Raw genomic sequence first — 23,039 nt, 5'->3', positions numbered from 1 at the left:
TTAACATTTTTTATTTTATTTTTTGAGAGACAGAGAGACAGAGCTCAAGCAGGGGGAAGGCAGAGAGACAGGGAGACACAGAATCCAAAGCAGGCTCCAGGCTCTGAGCTGGCAGCACAGGGCCGACTATGGGGCTTGAACCCGTAAATGTGAGATCATGACCTAGCCCAAGTTGGGCACTCAATCGACTGAGACACCCAGGTGTCCCTACATTGACTGCATTTATAGAAGTATTTCTAAAATAAAGCAAAGACATTGACAGCAAAATATTTAAGCATTTCTTTATTTCCTGTAATTTGTAGTTCACCAGTTACAAAAAGAGGAAAAACTTTCAGATGTAAAGGACTCCCAGGAAATTAACTTTTTAAGAGGAGATAAAACAGATTACAATGTAGGCAAATTCATGGGGGGACCTGTTTTCTCTTCACAGGTAGCGGTTCCTGATGTATTCTCGGTACATGGAAGTATCTTCCTTTCCAAGAGGCTGCATGATACCTTGACTGGCCTGGATGTGGGCTTGGAAGATCTCTGTAGATTTTCTGTCTACCCTTGGAGGCTGTACTTCATAGATGTTGTCTTGTGAGAAAGCTGAGATAGGTGTTCTATAGAAGAGAAGAGGAGACGTGGCTACATTAAAGAAAATAAAGGACCCACAGGGAGCTATGACTGCAAAGCATTCAAGAGCCACTGACCTTGAACATGCAGACTTAATAATAAGTGGTGGTGGTGATCTCCCCTGTCCCCTCCCCTGGGCTGGCTTCCTCCCTTGCCCAGAGGACAGAGCTGGGCCAGAGCCTGCCCAGGGAGCCTTCCCTGAAGCGCAGGCTAGATGGGTACCTTTCTCTGTTCCTGTGCCTCAGGTACACCTATGTCTGTGCACCCATCTGCCTCCTTCACTCGACTAGAGTAACTTTAGGTGGGGGCTATAAATTTTTTGTTCCTTGACACACGATAGGAACCAAACTTTTTTTTTTATATTAATTTTGTACCCTGAAACTTTATTGAGTTCATTTATTTGTTCTAACAGTCATCAACAGTTTTTAAAGGAAGATTTAGTAGGAATCAGTAAAGGGATACTAATTTCTTCCTTACATTGATAAGAAGAGCAAGTAAGTTTATATGTATAATGTGCTCACTTAGCATAACGCCTGGCAAACTGTAAGTGCTCAGTAAATGTGAACTATTGTTAATGGTTACAGGTGCATAGTAATTCCTTATCTGCAATTCTGAAATCCTACAAGCTTTAATAACCAAATGTCACGTTGGTGGTAAAACTTGACCCAATTGAAATTCATTTGGTGGCACATCTAACCTGAACCAACAATACTGATCCCACTTCATGTGAATATTAATGTGTTTAATTATCAGACAAGTCCTCAGATCACACTGGGGATGTACCATCTTGTTATGCTAACAAGTCCAAAATTCTGAATTCTGAAACACATCTGGCCTCAGGCTTCTGATGAGAGATTTCAGATCTGTAACAGGCAGCTTCCTTCCTTTCTGGGGCATGGAAAAGCACACAAGAATCTCTTCATCCAAAAATATCCCTCCATTCCCATCCACCTAGCCTAACTTAATGCTTGAAATTTCCATCTATCCATTGGGGAAGGTGCTGTCTCCAGAAAAGCCTTGTCAAAATGCAGCGTGGTATCTGACACAACCTTTACTCATTGAAGGCTGAGCACCCACTAGTCATTGCATCCTTATCTGAGAGCAGGCCCTCAAAGGATGAATCAACCAGTCAGGTGTGATGCAGAGTGAGCATGTGTGTAGAGTGTGAAAGAAAGGTCAAGAAGGGGGCTACTGATGGGGACGATAGTAAACTAAAATGTTGTTGGGGCATCTGGGTGGCTCAGTCGGTTAAGCGCCCAACTTCAGCTCTGGTCATAATCTTGCAGTTCGTGGGTTTGGGCCCCACATCGGGCTCTATGCTGACAGCTCAGAGCCTGGAGCCTGCTTCGGATTCTGTGTCCCTCCCTCTCTCTCCCCTCCACGCCCCCTCTCTCTCTCAGAATAAATGAACATTGAAAAAAAAAAAAACCTAAAATGTTGTTGTGAGGGACTTAGCCCAGGGCTGGCCCTGTGGGGTGGGGGGTACTTCTTCTGCCAGGGAACCAAAATAACACATAGACAAGATCTGAAGAATCTACTGTGCTGGGCTGGGACCTAGCCTTACTCCTTGTAGCAGAGGCATCAGGAAGGCATCCTGGATGCGTTAGCTGGGACCCCTGAAGCAGGGGGGAGAGTCCCTACCATCAGAAGCAGAATTGGGCCTCAGCCCCAGCTAGGTCTGTACTAGGAACGTCAGCATTTCAAGAGACATTTGGAAGTGCAGACACACAGTGGAAGACAGGAGCTGTACTGTAATGCCCCCATCCTCAAAGGATACGTTTCAATCAAATGTGGGTCTTTCTTACCCAGAAAGCAAAGCTCACTGTGCTTTGCCTTTACACATCCTGCCACGGCTGGAGATGCATTAAATTACATTAAAATAAAATATAACTGGAGGTGGAATATTCTTTCTGGAAGCCAACCTCAATGGTTTTCACTTCAAGGTAAATGTATTTCAATTCAAATCTGGTATATCATTTGTCAAACACTCCCCTTTTTTCAAAGCACTTAAATAATTTCACACAATCTTAGAACGTAACCTTATTGAAGTAAAAACCAAAGGAAAATGCTTTACACAAAGTTAAAAAAATGAAAGACCAAGGTGAAAGAGTCCTGAGACATCTGAATCTCAATCTGTCCTCCAGCCTGGTTTCAGTGTGTTCTTCAAAATACACAAATTACAGTTCTTCTAATGTCTGTGGATAACACATTACAATGATGAACAATTAGGATGATTAATATGTGAACTATTCTCCTCAATCTTCCCTCACAAAAGCACAGCAACTCTACAGTCATTTACATAAGTCAAACTGAAATGCTACAATTCTTTAGTGGGTGATAATATTCAGGGTCAAACCTTTTAAACCTGAACCATTTTAAAAATGGAGACTCCACCAGGGTTTCTAGAGATTGTCATCAAAGCACCAGCCACAGCAACTACTCTTGAACCACACCATCTATACCTGTCTAGTCTCTTTCTCTTCTCAAATCTTACTTAATTTTCACACTCATCCTGGAAGGCAGGAAGCATTGGGATTATACTCTCCATTTTAAGATGAAATGCTTAAAGTCAATTTAAAAATGGGACTCTGGTTTCTGTCCTGTCTTTGAAGCCGGATCTTTGCCCAGAACCCTTTGTGCATTAACAAACACCTCTCTGGCAGGAATCACACCAGACAACCCTAGTCTGAGCACTAAACCTTAATGAGTTGAGAAAGGGTGGGAACCCTCTTGCACTGTTGGTGGGAATGCAAACTGGTGCAGCTGCTCTGGAAAACAGTGTGGAGGTTCCTCAAAAAATTAAAAATAGATCTACCCTATCACCCAGCAATAGCACTGCTAGGAATTTACCTAAGGGATACAGGAGTGCTGATGCATAGGGACACTTGTACCCCAATGTTTATAGCAGCACTTTCAACAATAGCCAAATTATGGAAAGAGCCTAAATGTCCATCAACTGATGTATGAAGAAATTGTGGTTTATATACACAATGAAATACTACTTGGCAATGAGAAATAATGAAATATGGCCCTTTGTAGCAACATGGATGGAAATGGAGAGTGTTATGCTAAGTGAAATAAGTCATACAGAGAAAGACAGATACCATATGTTTTCACTCTTATGTGGATCCTGAGAAACTTAACAGAAGACCATGGGGGAGGAGAAGGGGGAAGCAAGTTACAAAGAGGGAAGGAGGCAAACCTTAAGAGACTCTTAAAGACTGAGAATAAACTGAAGGTTGATGGGGGGTGGGAGGAAGGGGAAAGTGGGTGATGGGCACTGAGGAGGGCACCTATTGTGATGAGCACTGGGTGTTGTATGGAAACCAATTTGCCAATAAATGTCATATTAAAAAAAAGAGAGAGAGAAAGGGGACATGCCAAGTGACCAAGTAATTGTTTTATCCTTCAGAGGCCTCAGCTGAATATACAGGTGGGCAGGCTGTGGGAGGTAACAGCACCAGGGCCTGCCAACTGCCCATGGATGTAGGGCCCGGACAACTGTGATAAGGGTCACAGACCAGCCACTTCTACCCAGTGCCTTTGCTTTCTTGCCAGTAAATCGGTCAGGAGTCCTCACCCTACTTCTTGGTACACTGCTTCACTGCAGCATAGAGTAATGGGCACTATTACAAACACTCAATATGAAATGCCAAACATCAGCCTGAAATGGGATCAGATTGAGTGGCACGTGGGTTTAGGGCTCCAACGCTACCTCACTCTGGTGTCAAAACAAGTAGGGAGTCAGAAAATGCATTAACTATTGCCTTTGTCTTTTTTGTGCTTCTAGATTCAAAGTCTCTTTCTATTCTGAGGACTGCTAGGGCCCAAAGGGAGATCCCGGTATTGAGCCTTCCTTCTGATGCCTGTCCATGCCAAAATGAACTTGTCTTCCCCAGTGGCTCTGCCTCAGACCTCATGAAGGTCGCTGGTCATTCTCATTGTCATTTGGCCCCAAGTGACTGCTGTCTTTGTGCCTTGATGCTGGGGGCACTTCTCTTCTGAGTAAAAGTGAATTGGAGATATTGTAGAAGCCCTGTTTTTTGTTTTTTTTTTTGATGTTTATTTACCTTTGAAAGAGATAGACACAGTGTGAGCACGGGAGGGGCAGAGACAGGAGGAGACACAGAAACTGAAGCAGGCTCCAGGCTATAAGCTGTCAGCACAGTGCCCAGTGCAGGGCCCGAACCCACAGACTGCGAGATCATGACCTGAGCTGAAGTCGTACACCTAACCGACTGAGCCACCCAGGTGCCCCGAAGCCCTGTTTTTTTGAAGCAACCAAAGTAGTGGGGACTTGCTCAGCACATGTGGCCCGCATCCTCTGAATCCACTGTTGCTCTTAGAAGGGTCATTTAGGGTTTAAAACAACCAGGGTATGTTGGGGGAGATGTTTCAGACCTGAAAAAACAAGAAGGTGTCAGGACATGTATGGTAACCACGCAAGGACTAGAAATCCTAAACTCACCACCATGATCTGTGAAATAAAACCATGAGTGGTATGGAAATCTAGTTCCTCAAATAGGAGAGCCTGGAAGCCTACTGGAGGCACAGATAGGGCCCACCCTTCTGGCCTGCAGGCAGACAGCCTGTCTCTTAGACAAGAATGGTGAATGCAGTAGCATGCGAGGCTGGACTGGATGTCAGGCTAGGTTGTGACAGGTCCTGGGGGCTAAGGTCGTGGTCAAAGGGTCCTGCAGGGGAAGAGCGGGTGTGAGCCAGGCTCCAAGCTGAACCAAATCTCCACTTGGGAGCATGTACCAGGTAGTGAGGACTTTGCACATAGAGCAACAGGTAGTGAGGGTTTTGGGGGTGAAGAGTCCTTTCAAGCATGCTTAGGCTGGGACCCCCATCTGGACTTCAGGGACACAGGGTACAGCCTGTCCCAGTCATGTGGACGGATTCTGCTTGCTGACATGTGGATCCATCCTGCTGTTAGCCAACAACTGCTCTCTAGCAAGGGCTTGATTGAGCCTTTACACACATCGTCCCCTGTTGGTGACAGCAGGGACAAGGAAACACTGAAGATGTCCCAGTGAGGGAAGGGCATCCTCAAGGACTTGACCCCAGTCAAGTCCCTCCCACCCCTGCCAGTCTCCCCCCCCCCCCCCCCCGTAGGGTCTGTTGAATTGTTTCAAACTGAATTCAGTCCATTTTCTAGCTCATAACTAGTCAAAGTGCCTGGTAGCTTGGCTGCTGTGGACGAGTACACGAAATTGGATTTACGGGGCACCTGGGTGGCTCAGTAGGTTAAGCGTCTGACTTTAGCTCAGGTCATGATCTCATGGTTTGTGAGTTTGAACCCCGCATCAGGCTCTGTGTTGACAGATCAGAGCCTGGAGGTTGCTTAGATTCTGTGTCTTTCAAAAATAAACAAACATTAAAAAAATTTTTTTTTTAAAAATCTACATCTGCAAAGTTTTTGTTGTTTACCTAAATCAGCACATGGAGGCTACTGGACTATACCTTGGGTGGTTGATCACCTTGTACCTCGAGGCCTGGCTGGTTATTGTTCCTGTGTTGTGTGGTTTTGTAGGAAGAGCTGACAGGCCTGCCTGTCCCTGTTTCCAATTTAGATTCTCATAGGCATCTCCTGACAAAGATACTTAATGATAGTTCTGCTGGAAATTTCTAAATAATAAAATACAAGGCCAAAATGGTGGAAAAAAACCCCAACAAAATGATAATGAAGAAGCTTAAGACGTACCCAATATTGTTGGCATAATCAGAAAAATGAGGAAGGAGAAACAGAAACACACAAAACACTTTTGTTTCTTCATTTTACTTGGCCATCAAGAAGCCAGTCACAAGAAGCTCCCCATGGTCTTAAGGCAGTGGTTCTCCAAGTGTGGTCCCCAGACCAGGAGCACTAGCATCATCTGGGAACTTGTTAGAGATACAAACTCTCACGTCCTCCTCCAGACCTACTGAATCAGAATCTCCGAAGGTGGGGCCTAGCAAAGATGTTTAACAAGCCTTCCAGGGATTCTGACACTCACTAAAGTTTGAGACTCTGGTCTAAGGAGACCAGAATGGATCTAAAATGCTAAATAAGATCTTACTTGCGGTCGGTCAGCAGTACTGAACACGTTTAAACAAGAATTCTCCTTTCAAATATATACCGTGCTAACCTTCCATCGAGAACCCTAATTTGACGTTTAATTGCAAGATACAAGCAGTAATATCAGATGCACCACACATTTCCTGATGAGGAACACGTCTGATTTCTCCATTGGCTTACACATTTCCAAGGTGGGAAGAAATATAAAAACCTCCAAGACCCTCACAAGGGGCTGCCGATCAGCACCTTGTCTCTGAGGGTACTGGAAAGAGACGGAATACCCAATAATGCTCTCAATACTACACAGAATAGTCTTTTTATTAGCTTCGATGCCATCTGTTTCTAGATGAAAAGACCAGTATTTAAACACCAAATGATGTGGAAATTGTGAAACTACTTTCTTTTATTCATTCCAGTAGAGAGAGTTGGCCTTTTATTGCATTTTCATGGTGGAGAAAATGGTTCCACTTTTCCCTCCTGGCCATAAACACAGGGAATTTTTTTTTTCAACTTCTCCTCACAGCCCCCAAAGGGATAAAACCTACTGCCCCTAATTCAAATGCCAGCAGTATTTCTGGAGATAAAATATTATAATTACAAATTTGCAGGCTCATTTCTTTTTATCTACAGGACCTAGTTCCATCCTCAAGAAAAGCTCTGTATTTCCCCTCAAGGAATGTTAAAGTCTTATTTAAAATAATATATTTGCCCGTTCATTTATGGGCTACTTAACCCACATTGCTCAGTGCGCTCAAACACCAAGGATTGATGACATTTAGCCTTAAATGCAGCTCCCATTCACAGAAGAGAAACACTTCAGGCAGAAGTTCATAAGACACACCACGTGTTTTTAAGGAAAATGCTTTCTTTGGTGCCCTTTAATACTCTTTCTAAAAAAAAAAATTAATGTTTATTTATGTTTGAGAGAGAGAGAGGGAGAGAGAGAGATTGCAAGTGGGGTAGGGGCAGAGAGAAAGGGAGAAACAGAATCCAAAGCAGGCTCCAAGCGGTCAGCAAAGAGCCCAACGTGGGGCTCGAACTCACGAACCTTGAGATCATGATCCGAGCCAAAGTCGGCCACGTAACTGACTGAGCCACGCAGGCGCCCTCATGCTCTTTCTTAAATGTTGTATTACTTGCTTGGTTATAATATGACCATGTCTGGTAACAACTGTATCTTACACTTGCATGCAGAACTAATGTTTGAGTCCCTTAAAATTTTTTTTAAATTTTATTTATTCTTTAAAAAAAATTTTTTTTTTAACTTTTATTTATTTTTGAGACAGAGAGAGACAGAGCATGAACGGAGGAGGGGCAGAGAGAGGGAGACACAGAATCTGAAACAGGCTCCAGGCTCTGAGCAGTCAGCCCAGAGCCCAACGCGGGGCTTGAACTCACAGACCGTGAGATCGTGACCTGAGCCGAAGTCGGACGCTTAACCGACTGAGCCACCCAGGCGCCCCTAAATTTTATTTATTCTTGAGAGAGAGAGAGAGAGAGAGAGAGAGAGAGAGAGAGAGAGAGAATATGAGTGGGAGAGGGCAGAACAAGAGAGGGACACAGAATCCGAAGCAGGCTCCAGGCTCTGAGCTGTCAGCACAGAGCCTGATGCAGGGCTCGAACCTGACCCCAAGTTGGACGCTTAACCAACTAAACCACCCAGGTGCCCCTAAGTCCCTTTTAAAGTTCAATTCCTGTTGAGGCTTTTTTTCTAACACATATTGAATAGTCAATAAACATGTTGATCTGACAAGAAAACATTTAATTGGTCAGATGGAAACTTCTGAATTTAGTGATGTCGTGATAATTTGTGGCTGGTGATTGAAAAACTGGACAGCATTTGTATAATTTAAATAGTATTATATATGTGATACTTTTGCATATGATTAGCATTCTGGCATACATCAAACACCATCTGACATTTCCAGAAAATTTAGTAATGGTTCTGGTCACAAAGTATCTTTCCCTTCTGTTGCTACCACAAACTTCAAGTTTTTTTCCCCAAGGTTCTTTCTTTCACATTACCAAATGATTCTTTGTTGGTCATAACTGAGTCACAGTATCAAAAGACGACTAGATCTAAAGAGGACCTTATAGAAGATCTTGACCAACCCCTTTATTTACAGATAATGGGCATTAGGTCATTTCTTTCATAATTTCCTCTGCTTTCTGAAGAAAACCATAACAAGAGCAGATTCAAAATTGATCAGATGCTCTGGTCTCAGAGGAACAAAACCTCAGCAAATGCCTTAATAGTACCAGCCCTTGATTATTGGTCTATTTGTCTTTCTGCAGGTTTTAGAATTTCTATTAGAAAATACTAGCCTTTATCACATAACCAGCAGAGGGGTCTATAGTACACATCACCGTGAAATAAATCTCTCTTTATAGCCTTTAATACTCCTCAGAGCCTTTAGCCTTCAGTGTGTGGATGCCATATATATATCTAGATATATCTATATATGGCATCCACACATATATATCCACAAATATATATATATATATATATATATATATATATATATATATATATATATATATATAAATCGTCCATTGCTTCTCTTTAGCTGTCTTATTAGATTGCTTGTGTCTTTCCAGTAAAGTACTCATATATTGAAGCCTAGTCGTGAATCTATTTTACCAAAATGATAGAGTGAGAATGTGTTTGCTTTATCACATTAAAAATCTAGAGAACATTGCATATTCTCGCACAGAATGCTCACATTCTGTGCATAAGTACAGACACCACATTCTGTGCTTAAGTATAGACACCTAACTCCAAAACATAGCTCTCGAACTGCACCTGTCCAATATGGCGGCCGTTAGCCACATGTGGCTACTTAAACTTAATTGAAATTAAATAAACTTTAAAAGTAGTTCCTTAGTAGCACTGGTCACATTTCAAGTGCCTGATAGCCACATGCAGCTAATGGCCACTGTTTTACATAGCGCAGATATAGAATTATTTCCATCACCACAGAAAGTTCTTTTGGTCAGACTGTTTTAGAATCTCTTTCCTATTTTTCCTCATGAATTTTGGGTTCTTTTATGTCTTTCTAAGCCCATTATCCTAATATATCTATAGCATTTATCACTTTCTGATCTTTTATTTATATATTTATATACTTACTAGGAATGTAACCCCCATTTTGATCACCTCTTTAATTTCAATGCCCAGAAGAGCACCTGGCATACAGTAAGTGCTCAATAATTATTCATTGAATGAATGAATGATGTTTGGTTACGGAATCAGATTTTACCTTGGGTTTCTAAGTTCAGAACATGAATTTAGTGTGTTTTGAATTATCTGAAATGATAGGGAAGCTGTCATTTGACAGGATGGTGGGAAATGACAGATTTCCCATCAGAAGATTGCTCTTAAATTCCTTTCTTCAGATATTCTATAAATGGACAAACTGAAAGGAAGTTGGAGTGCTTTCTAGTGGGGTATAAAGCTATCAAAGTTGCTCAAAAAACACTGGTGAGGCAGAAGGGGTGGGTCCTTATTCTTCTTTAGAGGTGAGGAAACAATGACTCAGAGATTAACAAAGTTACTAGGCTGGAATCAAGAGGAACGTGTCAATCTTCAAATCACCTCTAATAAAACAAAAAGCAAAACGGACCCCTGTAGTCTGGGATCCAAGAAAGCAGGCACTGCCTATACTCACTTTGACATACCTGTCATGCCAAGTTCAACATGGGAAATACAGGTAAGCACTCACATTATCTGCTGCCTTGCCCCTCCAGGACATTTTCACATGTCTTTGGGTAGATAGAATAAAGGTGACAGGCTTCAGGGGCAAGCGCTTACCCATGTACTGGGAAATTAAACCATGTTATTAGCTGCTGGTGACATTCTAACCATTATCAAGGTAAAGAAAACTTAATTTCCTTTTTATTCCTACTAAAAGACAGCAAGTCTATATTAACACACAAAATGCTATGACTCTAACACGTGATCCCTAACAAAGTCCAATCATTTCAGCCTATGCCATTGACAGCTAATGAACATGACACAGAATAGTGAACAAATCTGATTTCTTTATGTACAAACATTTCCAAATCCTTTTAATAGCTGCTATTATGACAAGATGATTGGACTGTCCTTTAGCAGAAACCCTGAAAGGGAGGTTAGAAATCTCACAGGCAGGTTAAAATTCCTTCAAGAGAAGATGACAATAATGCCAGTCTCTAAACAACCCACCATAGAAGAAGCAATAGGGGCGATGAGAAGGAAGTGAAGAATACAATCTGTGATGGCGGAACATAGGATGTATCCACCTCACAAACCAGAGATGCCGGCTGCTGTCTGTAAATGAGGCCCTTCAAAGGCTCAGCAATAAGGAACCTCAACTCCACAGAGCAGACTAAGGTTGTGATTGGAGAGAAGGAGGTGGCATTTTGGTAATGGAGAGAGCACGAGGACAGTAAAACTGTTATTGTGTGTTTCCCAGACACTCATCTGCCTTCAATCTGTCAGGGAGCCATGACAATGACAGGCCAACCAGAAGGGCACTGCAGTGTCACAAAAGTGAAGGATTTTATGCCTAAGCTTAGGCAACCACAACACAGAACAATTATAGAACACAATGACCTTAATGTATCTCAAGGAAGTTATGCATGTGTAATGTCTAAGGCTGCTAAACCCTGCGTTTTGAAGACTCATTTGTCATTTCTCATCAGATCACTAGATGAAAAAATAGCAAATGTATGTTTACACACAGACATGCTACATATATAGATAAAATACTTATATACAATATATATTTATGTTTATATACACTAACTAAACTATTATATATTATATATTATAATTATAACATATAATATATAATATATATATGTATGTATATATATACATATATATGTATATATACACACACACATATATGTATATACCATATATATATATATATATATATGGTATATATAATGATATATATACCATATATAATGATGGTTCCCTATAATCCTTCCAAAGTGACCAGAATTAAAAAAAAAAACACAAAAACATTATAAACTCATGAGTTTAAACATATTTGATGAGTTCCACTCCACTGCAATTATATATATATATATATACATATATATATGTATATATACACATATATGTGTGTGTGTATATATACATATATATATGTATATATATACATATATTCTTTAAACATAATGCCGAGGAAAGGGCAATTCATACATTTCGGCCCTCCCCATAAAATGACATGCAGTAAAACCTCGGTTTGTGAGCATAATTCATTCTGGAAACATGCCTGTAATCCAAAGCACTTGGATATCAAAGTGAATGTCAAGAACCACTGGCTCAGTTGTGATCGTGTTACGTTCAGTGTCGTGTACGACTCGTATTGCAAGACACCACTCGTTTAGAAATGTATTAGAAATATTTGTTCATCTTGTGCGACACTCACAGCAGAGCGAGTTACTCGCCATCCAAAGTTTTGTACTTCAAATGAGTCCATGTGAACTCATTTTTACTGTGTCCATTTAGTGGACATTTACAATGTGTAGATACTGGAACAAAAGTATTGCTGATGAGTGGTTGGGGTAAAGGAGCCAATAAATCTAGACAACATATCGAAACACTACTTCTTAGATAGAGTTGGAACATCTTGCTCTTAAAGTGTGACTTTTTACACTGTTATATATAAAGAAATCAATGTAATACACATAAAGGCCTTAGAGGCTGTTTACAAGCTTGTCAGGGTAAAGTTTTTGGTTACATTATATCACTGCCATATATTAATGTCAATTAAATATAAAAAAATAACAATGTTTCCCTAATATTTACCATGGACAAACTACTGTGCTTCAGAATTATTAATGCATTTCACCTTTTTATTGTAAAATAAAACACAGATACAGGAAACTGCACAAAACAAACACACAGCAATATTATAAGGTGAACACCACCAGGTCAAGGAACAGAAATTCCAGCAGCTGGGCTCCTTCCATGTGCCCCATTCCTATCACAACCATAGCAGCCATTGCCCTGACTTCTATACTAATCACTTCTTTGCACTTTTAAAAACGACTTTTTCATTCACATGGGCAGCCTTAGGCTATAGTTTAATCTTGCCTGTTTTCAAAAGTGGAATATGATTTTTAAACTACAGATTCTCTTTCTTTTCCTAACAATTAATTAGCTGAAGGATCCAGGTTGTGGTTTCTCTCAGCCTGGATTTTGCTGACTGCATATTCATAATGCAGTTCAAAATGTTCCTCTGTCCTTTGTATTTCCTGCAAGTCAGCAACTGCATCTAGAAGCTTGGTGAGAATCTGCTTTGGCAAGACTATAGGAGGTGGGCGAGTTGTTTCATCAGGAGGCCCATACTGTCTAGCTGTTTATCGTTTTTCATGTTAACAGCCAATAATGCTAAATGCTTACATCTGTTAATTCACTGGAGATTGCCAATGCTAATTATCCTATTTCTTTTTCATTTAACACTGTTTTTTTTTTTTTTTTTTTTAATTTTTTTTTTCAACGTTTTTTATTTATTTTTGGGACAGAGAGAGACAGAGCATGAATGGGGGAGGGGCAGAGAGAGAGGGAGACACAGAATCGGAAACAGGCTCCAGGCTCCGAGCCATCAGCCCAGAGCCTGACGCGGGGCTCGAACTCACGGACCGCGAGATCGTGACCTGGCTGAAGTCGGACGCTTAACCGACTGCGCCACCCAGGCGCCCCTGTTTTTTTTTTTTTAAAGGATGCTTTCCCTCACCTCTTATTTTGTTATCCAGTGGTACCATTCATAAGATTCAGAGTGTCACATGCTTCTTTCCCTTTATTTTCTAGTTTTCCAGATAATGATGGTTCCCTATAATCCTTCCAAAGTGACCAGAATTAAAAAAAAAAAAAAAAAAACATTATAAACTCATGAGTTTAAACATATTTGATGAGTTCCACTCCACTGCAATTATTATTGTTATTGAAGTTCAAATGATCCTATCTTTATCCAGTGGGAGCCTCTTCAAGTTCACTCCTGAGTCCTCTTGATATGACCCCAGTAATCTTTAATAGCTTTCTTGCTATCCAGATTGACAAACATGTTCCAGATTCCTTTTGTACACTGACCTGGAATCAGCTACTTCTCCCAGAGCCCTGGTTCCTGTTAGTGATGAACTGGTATTTCAAGACCACAAAGTGGGCACTAGAGGTTCTTCTTGTTACTGGAACATTGTATGTGTACATACAGCAAGTTCTTACTTGTTGATAACACTTTGTCTCTGCTTTTATACTTCAGAGATTTCAAAATAATATTCTCAGTTCACATTTTTTTCCTTGAGAATCCTAAATATATTACTCCATTTTTTTGACATAAAGTGTTGCATCTAAAAAGTATGAGGATAATCTAATTTTCTTTCCCTTAGAAGTCTTCCCTTTTATTTAGATGTCTAAAGGTTTTTTTTTTTCCCCCCTTTAAGGTCTAGTTTAAAATCAAAACCACACTCAGATATCACCTCACGCCAGTCAGAGTGTCTAAAATGAACAAATCAGGAGACTATAGATGCTGGAGAGGATGTGGAGAAACGGGAACCCTCTTGCACTGTTGGTGGGAATGCAAACTGGTGCAGCCGCTCTGGAAAACAGTGTAGAGTTTCCTCAAAAAAGTAAAAATAGACCTACCCTATGACCAAGCAATAGCACTGCTAGGAATTTACCTAAGGGATACAGGAGTGCTGATGCATAGGGGCACTTGTACCCCAATGTTTATAGCAGCACTTTCAACAATAGCCAAATTATGGAAAGAGCCTAAATGTCCATCAACTGATGAATGGATAAAGAAATTGTGGTTTATATACACAATGGAATACTACCTGGCAACGAGAAAGAATGAAATCTGGCCTTTTGTAGCAACATGGATGGAACTGGAGAGTGTTATGCTAAGTGAAATAAGCCATACAGAGAAAGACAGATACCATATGTTTTCACTCTTATGTGGATCCTGAGAAACTTAACAGAAACCCATGAGGGAGGGGAAGAAAAAAAAAGAGGTTAGAGAGGGAGGGAGCCAAAGTATAAGAGACTCTTAAAAACTGAGAACAAACTGAGGGTTGATGGGGGGTGGGAGGGAGGGGAGGGTGGGTGATGGGTATTAAGGAGGGCACCTGTTGGGATGAGCACTGGGTGTTGTATGGAAACCAATTTGACAACAAATTTCATACTTAAAAAAAATAAAGTCTAGTTTAACTTACTATATTGTATCATTCTGGGTTACTATTCTCATGTATATGGTGTGCTCTCTCAATATATAGTTTTAAGTAGTTATTTATTTCAGAAGGTTTTTTCTTTTTTGCCATTACAGTTTTAGTATTTTTTTTCTGTTCTCTTGCTTTATTTGTCTTCTTCAGGACTCCTATTATCCATGTTAAATCTTTGCCTGTTGCCAGTATAGACACTTTCTCTTAAATCTTTGTGTTGCTTCATTTCTTTTTTAAAAAATTTTTTAATGTTTATTCATTTTTTAGAGAGAGAGACAGAGTACGAGTGGGAGAGGGCCAGAGAGAGAGGGAGACACAGAATCCCAAGCAGGTTCCAGGCTCTGAGCTGTCAGCACAGAGCCTGACATGGGGCTTGAACTCACGAATCACGAGATCATGACCTGAGCTAAAGACACTTAACTGACTGAGCCACCCAGGTGCCCCTGTTTTTCTTCATTTCTTTTTGAGTTTTTAAGTTTTGTATTTTAAGCTCATTTTGAAATAGCATGCTTCAGTTTTAATCTCTTTTCCTGACATCTTCCTGCAAGGTCTGCAGGGAAACATCCCTGCTCTGTGTTCTTCTGTTCTCCTCGTAACTTCATATGGGACTGGATCTTGATACCTTTCAGATACTCATTATACAAAATTCGTTTTCCTGAACCTTTAGAAGGTGTGGTTCAAGAGAGGTTGACTGACTTGACCGAACTTCTTTGGTTGTCTTTGTGAGGGATTTAAAACCGCGGCAGACTGCTTTCTGAGATCTCCCGCACCTCTCTCCTTTCTCTCCTCCTCTCTTCCCTTCATGTCTGTCATGGTCCTGCTCAATTTTGAGTCCATGGAGAGTCAGATGGGTCCCCTGCCCTGGAAGGGACCTTTGGCTGTTTGGTTTCAAGGGTTTATGTAGCCCAGACTGCCCCAGCTCCCTTCAGAACCCACCCAGAAGCCCCTGCACTCAGCTAGTACTGAACTGGGTAAAACATCCCGCTTTCAGCGGCTGTGCTCAAACGGGCCTGCAGTCCTCTCCAGTGCATTCCTGTTGGCTATTCTGGTGTGTCAGATACCCTGCTGTTCCCTCCCCACTTCTTCCTCTTGTACAAACGCTGACATAATGCAGGTCTGGTGGCTGTTGGTGGGTTACCTCCACCACCTGCTTATTATACTTAGGGATTTCTGGAGACACCTTATCACATAGTTTTGAGGTAAATGCGTACGGGCATTTGGTCTTGCTACCTAGTTGTTCTGTTTTCTGTGAGGATTCAGAGAGTTTAAAACTATGTTGTTGCTGTCTTCTTCCTGGAACCAACTTGGTATAGTTATCTTAAAAAGAATATTTTTCATCTATCCCTGAGGCTGATCCCTAAATCTGGTATGTCCTTGCCTGCGTGGCCATCCTGTCCTTGCTGCTGAAGTAGACACTGACACGACACCTAGGGCTGTGCTCTGGGGGAAAGTCTACTCCTGCTCGATGCCCGCATCTACTCCATCAAGACGCGGTCTCCTCCGAGACAGCTGTATGCTGCAGATGTCCAGATGTGGAGGCTATTCAGCAACGCAGAGACTCAGGGGGAGTCGGCAGCAGGTGGCGGAACCCTTAATCTTGTGGTTCATCTGCAGCTGGCTCCCTAGGCGGTGCCTATATAGCAGCAGTAGTTCCAGCAGAGTTAGGACAATCAAAAACCACCGCCTATCAGCTACACTTCATTGCAGTGGATGGGAGAAGGCTAGTATCCCAGCTGGATTTGGGTCATGGGGCTTAACGGGCAAGGCATTCCTTCCAGAGGGCTGCCCAAGGACCTCACTCTGCTTCCTGAGCCAGGCGCCTTCACCATTCTTGCCTGATGGGAGTGATGACTGCTAATGTGAAAATGACATTTCCAATGCTCTCCCTTTCTAAATGAGGGTTTTTTATTTTCCTTTGCAAGCACTGTATATTGGGACAGACAGGTAGTCTTTTTGTTTATAGGTCAGCAGATTACAGAAGCCTTATCTGGACCTGATGAAGACAGCTGCACAAAACCCAGAGATCCTGGGCTTTGAATGAGATGCAGTAACTTGTGGGGGAGGGAGTGGGTTCTGCTGATAACAGAGGAGTATGCATGGATCCACGGGTGGCTACAGGGACAGACTGTGGCAGATAACAGCATTTAGATTCCCCAGTATCTACCTGAAACCCCCTTCTAGTGTGCAGGGGCTGAAAAGCAGGGGGAAAATAAATCCCATAGTCCCTTGCAGTTCAGGTTCAAAATGTGATTTAGGTTCTACCCACCACCTTGTACTCACAGGAGGCTTTGATTTAGAATGGGGGCATATGGAAGGAAACAAGACATAGGGTATCGGTTCTGCAGACTGGCCACAGCAGTGATGGCTTCCTAATTAGAGCTGAAGAGGCTGGTTTTGCACCCAGCAGCTACTTGGGATAGTTTCCTGATCAAGGCAAATGTGGAAGCCATTCTGAGGGTTTGCCATATGGTTTGGGGAGTTGTTCCTAAAAGCTGTGTCTAGAGTTTTCTTCTTCAGCACTCCAGTGATTCTGAAAGTCACTTAAAATCCTATAATGAATCACTCTGTGTTTAATCTACCTAAAATGGATCATGTTTTCTGCACCTGAACTCTGACCAACATAGCCAGCCAATGAGCAAAGCACATGCGGCTCTGCTCTCTCTCGCTTTACCAAGGGGCGGGCAGCCAGGCTTCCCAGGTGACCCCTATTCCTGGAAGGGCCTAGCAGGAAGGGGATGCTTCCAGCAGTTGGACATAGTTGGGCATGCGTGTTTGCCACCAGAGGAGACAGAAGCAACAGTCTACCACAAGCACATATGTGAGTGGCAATGGTGGTCCTTTTCATGTTTCGGCCACAGCCATCGATATTCTTATTGGCCGAGGTCTGGCAGAACAACACTGTACATTCTCTCTGAGAACTATAAAACAAAAATGTCATTTGTGTTTTCCAAAGAACTTTTGGGTTTAGAGAAATGAAGCGGGATGATTTTCAGACCTAACATAGGTAAGATGCTTCCAATTTAGGATGCAATTTATAAACTGCATGGCTTCCCTCCTGTTTGTAGGGCATATTATCTATCTTAGTATAAAAAGAAGTGCAGTTTTTCTCTGTTTCAGACATCGGAAGAGCGGCTGGCGGTATTTGACTGCATTGTTTTTGCAGGCTACAACTTGAATGTTTCAGTTGTATAATGAAAGGACACTTGGCTTTGAGCCACAGGCAACAGGGACTGGTTATCCTGCACAGCACTAAGGCTATTGTGCTAACAAGGGACAGGATGCACATTAAGAACATAACAGCTGTTCTCAAAGGGCAAAGAGTGTAGTTGCACCTCCCAGAGTCATCCTTTCCCTTGTGCGGCCTGTGTAGACTCTGGAGCAGCTAGTCATCTATCTGACCTTACACAGTGACCTCTGAGAGCAATCTGTCCCTTCTGTCCTCAAGTTTCCTAGAAGAGCAGCAGCAATGGCCGGTCCCTCCTGGAAACTCAGACCAATGGGTTACAGTAATGGTCGTGTGTCTTTTCTCCCTCACAGAGGTGATGATACCCAACTTCTATTCTTCACACCCACTCTGATATTTTTACCTTTTCTATTTACAAAATGCTATCAATGAGTTTGCTATGTCATATCGTTACATCTCTTTTATCCTGCATCTTTTCTCTAATAAACCTTTTTTTTTTTTTTAGAGCTTATTTATTTTGAGAGAGAGAGAGAGAGAGAGAGAGAGAGAGAGAGAGAGAGCGCTCATGCTGGTGAGCAGGGAAGGGGCAGAAAGAGGAAGAGAGAATCCCAAGCAGGCTCCATGTTGTCAGCGCAGAGCCCAATGCAGGGCTCAACCCCACGGAACGTGAGAACATGACCTGAGCCGAAATCAAGAGTTAGATGCTCAACAAACTAAGCCACCAAGGCATTCCTCTAATAAAATTTTAATTTTAGAACCTCTTCAAATTTGTACAATGATTGTGCAGAATACAAAGAGTTCCAACATAGCCACACCCAGTTTCCCCTACTATTAACATCTTCCATTAGTATGGTACATCTGTTGCAATTAATGAACTGATCTTGACACATTATTATTAACTAAAAGTCCATACTTAGTTTCTACTTGATGTCTCTTTTCTATTCTAGGGTCCCTTTCAAGATACATTACATTTAGGTGTCATGTTACCTTAGGTTCTTTGTGGCAGTGACAGTTGATTTTCCTTGTCTTTGATGACCTTAATAGTTTTTAATTTTTTTTAAGTTTATTTATTTTCAGAGAGATAAAGAGAGACAGGGAGGGGCAGAGGGAGAGGCAGAGAGAGAATCCTAAGCAGGGTCTGTGCTATCAGCACAGAGGTGGGGTTTGATCTCACAAATCCTGAGATCATGACCTGAACCAAAGTCAAGAGTTGGACACTTAACCTGAGACACCCAGGCACCCCAGACCTTGATAGTTTTGAAGAATACTTAACCTACATCTTTTCAGAGTTGTTTTGGAAGGAGGTATCAGTAGGATCATGAGTCTTCAAAAGAAAACCTAACAGTTCTGAGTTTTTAGAAAGACTCAGGCTTATGGCTTCATCTCTGTCAATATTCATCTGTGACAGAGTGTTGGGTGCACCTGCCCAGTGGATATTTAGACAGTTCCTGAGAGAACTCCTCTGGAGCAGGGGCTCCCCAACCTGGCTGATCACTACATTCAAATGGAGAACTTTACATAAAGTATAGATTTTCAGGCCATAGCCCAGTTGTACAGACTCAGAATCTCTACCAACAGGGTCTTAAATTCTGAAATTTTTATCTTTTAAAAAATAATAATAGTGCTAATTATGTTTTTAATATACAAAATTATAAAGCATGGCCCATAGTCTGTTAGTATTATTAATATAAATAGAAGTATGTATGTAGAAAATTTAAAGAGTAACTAAAAGTCCAATGCCTCCCTATAGTCATTTAACCATTTTCTAGGGACATTTTGGTTGCTCCCTGTTTTTATTGTTGTCTTTTGTTTTCTTGGGGATTTGTATTTCAACAAGTTTCCCAAGATATTCTGGTGTCATCAGAAATTTAGAACCCACTACTACAGAAGAAATTCACAATTCAGCTGTGGGAGAACAGAATGGCCCTTTCAGCTGACATCCTTTATAAAATCATAAAGCCCCACTCTTCCCCTTCCTCCCCTGTTGAACAAGTCAGCCTTAAAGCCATTAGAGGGGGCAGAGCAAGAAGAGGCAGCCTGTAACAGCCTGGGGGGTGTCTGAACCCATGCGGCATAAAGAGGGCACCAACACTGGGAGGGACAGCTTGGAGAGGGTAATCAGAGCCCAAGCAGGGTAAGTCCCTACAGAGGACAGACAGAGGGGAGTTAAGACCTGAGTGGGTGAGGAGCGCATCCATGTGCAGGGGTAGCCTGAGATAGTATGTCAGGGCCTGGGCAGGGAGAGGCAGGCGTGGGTATCCACGTGGAGGGGTGGCCTGGGGCCCAAGGGGATGAGAAGGGTATTCATGAAGGTGGGTGCCTCTGCGATGGAAGTCAGAGCCTGAATGGAGGGCATCCATGTGGGGAGAGGGGTGCAATGCAATGGTGATGGAAGGCTGATATCAGGGGATTAATCAAATAAATAAATATAATAAGGGTAACAAAAGCCAAGTTTCTCACTACTGAAGAAAGAAGTCACTAACATGGAAAGGGAGAAGAAAAGATAGAAACCTTGGATACCCTACAATTAGAGATATCAGTATGAACTTACAGATTTAAATATATGTATATTTAAATTTACTATATTTACAAATATATGCATTTGGATTAATACATAAAAACATATGTACTATATGCTTATATATACACATACGTATATTTGTGCAGTCTGTATTTATACATATATGTCTATCTATACATATTTACATAGATACATATGTAAATGTGTGCATGCCTTTTGAGTGGGCCTGGGAGCAGCAACACCCCCAATAGCAACAGACACACCTAGTGCCCAGACCTTGGCTTTAATACCATTTTCCACTAAAAAGAACCAGGGATCCTTGGAGAAATGACTGCTTTCAGGGCTGGGGCAGGCAAAGAACATGATGAGCTTAGAACATTTTGTGCCAAAAATCAAGGGACGTGTTCAAAGAATGATGAGGACATGTCAAAAGAACACAGGAGCCAGGTTGAAGGGGCTCAGGTGAAATTTGGGACAACTTGAGCATCAAAATAAATAATGAGTGTTAACAGATTATTCCCCAATGAATAAACTAGGAAGCTGCAATCTCACACTGAGAGAAATAACTGAAAAAGTTGTATTGTAAGTTTGATAAAGAATGGGAAGTGTACATAGTTTGAAAGTATCTTCCACAAATATATTCCTCAATTAAAAGGAAAAAGAGAAACTTCACAGGGGAGAAGTCCAAAAGATACCTCTTTTAACCAAGGGATGGAAATAAAGGTCATCAGTAATGGGACAAATTGAAATTGTGTGCCATCTGTTAGGATGCAATGGAAAGAACCCACCATCGCTTCTGTGATCTTCCTGTGTATATTCATTTTGTACCTTAAGCCGACAAACATGTACTATGTCACAGTTTCTGGGGGTCAGGGATCTGGGAGTGGCTTAATTAGGTGATTCTGGTTTAAGGTCTTGAACAAGATTGAAGTGAAGTAGTCATCCAAGATGACAGTCAACCCAAGGTTTAACTAGGGCTGGAGAATCCACTTCCAAGCTCATTCAACATTGTTGGCAGTCCTCAGTTTCTCACTGGGTGTTGGCTAGGTGCTTCAGTTGACATGCTGGCCTATCCATAGAACTGCTCATGACATGGAAGCTGGCTTCCCACAGAGCAAGTGATGCAACAGGATCACTTCATAATTTAATCACTTCTACTATATGCTCTGGGTCACAAAGATCAACTGTGGTATCACGTGGGAGGAGACTGCACGAGGGTGGGAATAACAGGAGGTGGGGCCCAATTTGAAGGCTGGCTACCACACTGCTGAAGGCTCATAATCTGAAGATCATCATGACAGACCCAAATCCATGGGCAAGGAGATGAAAATCAAGGAAGAATAGGGAACTGTTCCAGAGCGGGAGAGATTAAAGTGACAACTAAATACAACGGGCGGCACTGAACTAGACCCTTTTGTGATTAAGGACATTATTGGGACAAATGGCAAAAACCTGAATGAGGTTAGAGGATTCGTTGGTAGCAATGCACTGATGTTGATTTCCTGATTTTACTAGATTGCATTGTGATTTTGTTGGAGAATGTTCTTCTTATTTCCAGGAAATACCCACTCAAATGCTAGAGAGAGAGAGAGAGAGAGAGGGAGAGAACATCAGGTCTGAAACTTACTTTCAAATGGTTTGGGGAGAGAGGATGTTCTTCTGTAATTGCAACTTTTAGGTAAGTTTGAGGTTGTTTCCACATTAAAAATGTACATGAATTATAAAAACCGATGACACAAATTCAAGTGTCTAAGGGAGAAAATCCTAATTCTGCTGTAGGTAGAATTATATAATGGTGCTGCTTTTGTAGGTCAAAAATGTGTGAATGCTGGTAATTTCATATGGTTCAAGCTAACACAAGAATATCACAATAAACTGATCAATATCAAAGATAATGAAATTATGCATTTCCATAATTCAATTATGGAAATTCAATAATTCAATTTCATAAAACAATTCACAGCGTCCTTTCGAGGATCTCTCTTCTGCAACAGCCCACTCCTTGGCTAGCATCCCTAGCGTCTGCCTCTCTGTCGATGCCCTTCCTTCAGCACAAAGAAGTTGCTGGCAAAACCCGACCTTAGAAACAGTCCCTTGATTTCCTATTCCCCTCTGGATACGTTCCTATTCTCTGCACTCTTTTCCAGCATGTTCTGAAAGAATGGGTTCTATTCCCCATGTCCTCTTACTCCCCATTTTCCCCTAAACTCACTGTAAATGGGTTTATCAAGCTACCACCCATAAACAGTTGCTCATCAAAGCCATCAGGTACTTTCCTACTGACTTCTCAGTCTTCAACACTACTGCCCACTTTTTCCTTCTTGAGACATTTTCTCCTCTTGGCTTCTGTGAAACCACATTTCTCTGGAGTTTCCTTTTCTCCTCTTTGCTTGCATCCTTGCCCCCTACGATTCATCCCCCAGAAAGTATGCACAGTCATCTTC

General features: G+C 41.7%; 1 protein-coding gene across 6 annotated transcripts in view; it reads right to left on the bottom strand.

Annotated features, from left to right (window-relative positions):
- Positions 1-267: 267 nt before the first annotated feature.
- FIG4 (FIG4 phosphoinositide 5-phosphatase) overlaps positions 268-23,039 on the bottom strand; it is a 130,829-nt gene continuing 108,057 nt past the window's right edge. For 5 of the 6 annotated variants that reach the window (XM_058734944.1, XM_058734938.1, XM_058734939.1 and 2 more), the window contains one exon: positions 268-602. In XM_058734944.1, coding sequence (XP_058590927.1) covers positions 425-602 — 178 coding nt within the window. In that variant the 3' untranslated portion in view covers positions 268-424. The remainder of the gene's footprint in view (positions 603-23,039) is intronic. The other variant, XM_058734943.1, reaches the window with a different exon arrangement.

The sequence above is a fragment of the Neofelis nebulosa genome, chromosome 6 (assembly GCF_028018385.1).
Source record: "Neofelis nebulosa isolate mNeoNeb1 chromosome 6, mNeoNeb1.pri, whole genome shotgun sequence".
NCBI lineage: Eukaryota > Metazoa > Chordata > Mammalia > Carnivora > Felidae > Neofelis > Neofelis nebulosa.
The sequence above is the reverse complement of the archived record's forward strand: the minus strand, read 5'-3'. Positions and strand labels throughout refer to the sequence as shown.